Source organism: Maylandia zebra, linkage group LG14 (genome assembly GCF_041146795.1).
Source record: "Maylandia zebra isolate NMK-2024a linkage group LG14, Mzebra_GT3a, whole genome shotgun sequence".
Lineage (NCBI taxonomy): Eukaryota > Metazoa > Chordata > Actinopteri > Cichliformes > Cichlidae > Maylandia > Maylandia zebra.
The window spans coordinates 40,840,526-40,843,876 of NC_135180.1; the positions used below are offsets into that span (position 1 = coordinate 40,840,526).

At 42.1% G+C, this 3,351-nt stretch overlaps 1 protein-coding gene across 1 annotated transcript; it reads right to left on the bottom strand.

The window, feature by feature from the left end:
• Positions 1 to 1,021: 1,021 nt before the first annotated feature.
• cart4 (cocaine- and amphetamine-regulated transcript 4) lies at positions 1,022 to 3,106 on the bottom strand. The gene is made up of 4 exons (XM_004573662.6): positions 2,964 to 3,106; positions 2,729 to 2,891; positions 2,081 to 2,164; positions 1,022 to 1,317 (listed from the first exon to the last, which is right to left on the bottom strand). Exons 2-4 carry the CDS (start codon positions 2,867 to 2,869, stop codon positions 1,210 to 1,212), a joined length of 333 nt encoding a protein of 110 aa, XP_004573719.1. The 5' UTR covers positions 2,870 to 2,891; positions 2,964 to 3,106; the 3' UTR covers positions 1,022 to 1,209.
• Positions 3,107 to 3,351: the final 245 nt, after the last annotated feature.

A 3,351-nucleotide genomic window follows, 5' to 3' on the forward strand; every position in this document is an offset into this window, starting at 1 on the left:
TGCGGGGGGCTTTTCTACAGCATAATAGAACATTATAGTTCTTAACTGGGCTGCCCAGTAATACCAAACCATGTTAGGACATTGCAGCCCTCCTGCATCAAAGGGCAAGTACAAAAGTGATAAGCGAAGTCTGGGACGCTTGTTATTCCATAAAAACTGATTAAACAGTTTTGAGCTCCTGATTTTTTATTTCAAACTGAAGCTCATTGAATGCCAGATTCCTGCTACACCGTCACACACCCACAGCTCTGACAGCTGAGCTCAACCAGCCTGACCAACCCAATGACTTCAAGGTTTCCTGTAAATCTAATCACTGCGCTCTTTACGTCTGATGCATCAGACGATTGTGTTTTATTGCTTTGATATAAAACTGCATCACTTTCATCGTGTTTAGTATCGTCATGTCCATCAGTACATATAAGGGTGTACTGTTATATTAAATATTACAGGTAATATTCAGTAATTTTGCAAAACTTTCAATCTTTGGACTTTCAAATAAAATCCATGAATTTCCTTCACCAAACTGGAGCACTGAGCTCTTGGATGGTCTGATGATGGTCTGATGAACAATAATTACTTGTCAGATCATTATTTACAAAAATGATATTACAATGAAAATGCCATTAAAATGCTCCAAAAGGCTCCAACAGCACAAACATGGTCCAGAGGTCCAGTTCAATCGCTCCACTTAGCTGAGGTCAAGCCTCGCAGACAGCTAGCAGCTACAGACACCTGTGTCACCGTCCACCTGTAAGTCAAAGAGGCCACACCCCTAACAAACTGCAAACCTTAATCCACAGGTGAGTTATAAAACATTGTCCCCCTGTACAGGTGTTAGGAAGGGAGACATTATCTATAAAGACCAGTTTGTGTATCAGACTGTAAACATTTCTTTCTGCTGTTTTAACATGGGAGTCTATGGGGACTGACTCACTGCTGCCTCTGCTGGACGTCAGAGGAACTGCAGGTGTTGGCTGAAGACGTGAACAGATTGTAAATCATGAAGTCTTTGGAGCCGTGCAGCTTTATGAAGAATCTTTATTAACAAAAATAAATTAATCTGAAAGACAAACACCAAAAACTTTAAAACAAAGACTAAAATATGGAGCGAGACGATTGGTGAAGAGTGCACTTCTGTCTTTCTGAGCACTGTCTGTGTGAGCGCCCAGACCGAGTTTAGGTCCTCATGAGGAAAATGTGTGTGAGTGGTCAGTAGCAGCGCAGGAAGAAGGTGTTGCAGGCTGTTCCTCTCAGACAGTCGCAGAGCCGACCAATCCGAGGTCCGTGCTTCATCGCACACCGCTCACCCACATCACACTGATGAAGACAGAGAGAGAGGATTCAGGGTGCATCACAATGGACCGATGCAGAATCACACGTTTCCTCAGAAAAATAAAGAAACACTGAGAAACATCTGAGGGTCACGAAGCTTAAGCACTGACTGCCCACAGGTCCTGGACTCACCGTCACAACATGAGTCGAGGGTTGGTGAAGTCAGGCACTCACGGCTGCGTTTGTCCTCACAGCCTTTTAAACTTCCTCTGCTGTAGAGTCAAAACTATGATGTAGTTGTATAATTTGTATTCTGAGTTGTAATCTTTGTCAATCTATATTTTTAAAAAAGAGTTACATAACTAGCTAAAGTAAATGTAAAAAGCCTCTCTGTCCTGAGCTGAGCAGCTCTAAACTTTGGACTGTAAAACCAGTGCTCGCTGTATTTTCTCTGGACTGGGCTCCAGTTCGTCTATTATTTGTCCATCCAGGCTCTCAGCCTCTGATGGGTTTAATCATCACATCAGCCCCATCCTGCGAGATTTTACTGATCACTTTTGAAGCTCTTCAGCAGCTCAGAACTGCGAGTCAGTTCTCAGCCTCGGGTCCTTTACGTGGTCTTTTTTCATCACGACCCCTCAGAGGCGAGATTTCATGATCGTCTCTCGTCATTCATGATCCTGAATCATATCAGAACTTTTTTTATTTGGATCTGCGCTCGCTGCTTTCAGTCGAAGCACTTTGGAAACGTTCTTTCAGAAGATGCTTAAAAAAATAAATAAATAACATCGTGTCAAAGTGTTCTCACCCGCGGGATCACGCTGGCTTTTTTCTCCACAGAGAGACCGGCTGAGCTGTCAGCTTCATCCAGAAGACCCTGCAGAGCTTCAGCCTGCACACACACACACACACTTGTAAAATGAAATATTACTAGTGTCACAGATTCATCTCTGAGACTTCATGGGGAAACTTTATAAATTTTAAAAAGTAACTTACAGAAAACAAAAACAGCAAACATTTAATAAAAAATAAAACATGAATGTTTTCTCTCCTTAAATCCTCAGAAATATGAATCTCATTCAGTTTGTGTCTGCGGACTCAGTAATAGCTGTGACTTCATGTATATTTTGGTTTCAGTCTGTTTCAGTTTTACCGTCTTTAATTTATTTTTCATATTTCACTCTAAAAAAACTGCTGTTAATTATCTTTATTTTAACTGTGCTTCGTAGCACACTTTGTCTCTTGTACTAGTTAACAAAGTCAGAATCAGGTTTCTCATCACATGATATTCTACCTACAGTCAAAAACTGTATTTTATTGCTTCCTTTAGTCGGTCTTTAAATGAAGCACAAATGTCATCAGATTAAACATTTGAATCTTATTTGATTAGAAAACACAAGCAGACCTTTTCAAAATAAAAGACATACAAAGATCACGTATGAGACAGATGACTCACCAGCTCACTGGTTGTGAGTCCGAGGGTTGGGTCATCGGGCGCGGACAGCAGGTGGCTGTTGCCTGACCTTTGGCCTTGACAGAGAGATGTCAGCACAGACAGACAGACGGACAGATAGACCACGGCTCGTTTGCTCTCCATCTCCAAAAGCACCTTTAAAAACCTATAAAACAATCAGAGAATGAGTTTCTCATGTCAACTGTCACTAAAGTCACGAGAAGGTGAATAAACTCACTTTAAACTAATAAAGGTCCTCCAGGAAGGTGTCACAAACTCTTCTTCTGTGGTGTCTGGTTTCAGTCAGGTAGTTGTTTCTCTTTAGCTTTTCCTCTCCCTCTCCTTCCTCCTCATGAGTGTTGGTTTGTCTGTCTCCTCTATTTATACCTCCACCTCCTCCGCCTCTGCCTCCTCTCCGTCGCTCAGATTATTCATGTATGCAGCTTATGAGATAAACTGTGTGGATGTGCTCTGCTGTGATTGATGGCGTGTCCGTGAGTTCATATTAAACAGGTCGATACTGAGTGTTTACATGAATGTTTACCTGCTGCACAGAGGTCAAAAGGTCACCGTGTGACGCACAGCTGAAGAAGAGGAGGACTCGTGTGACTGCTCATCAGGTGGAA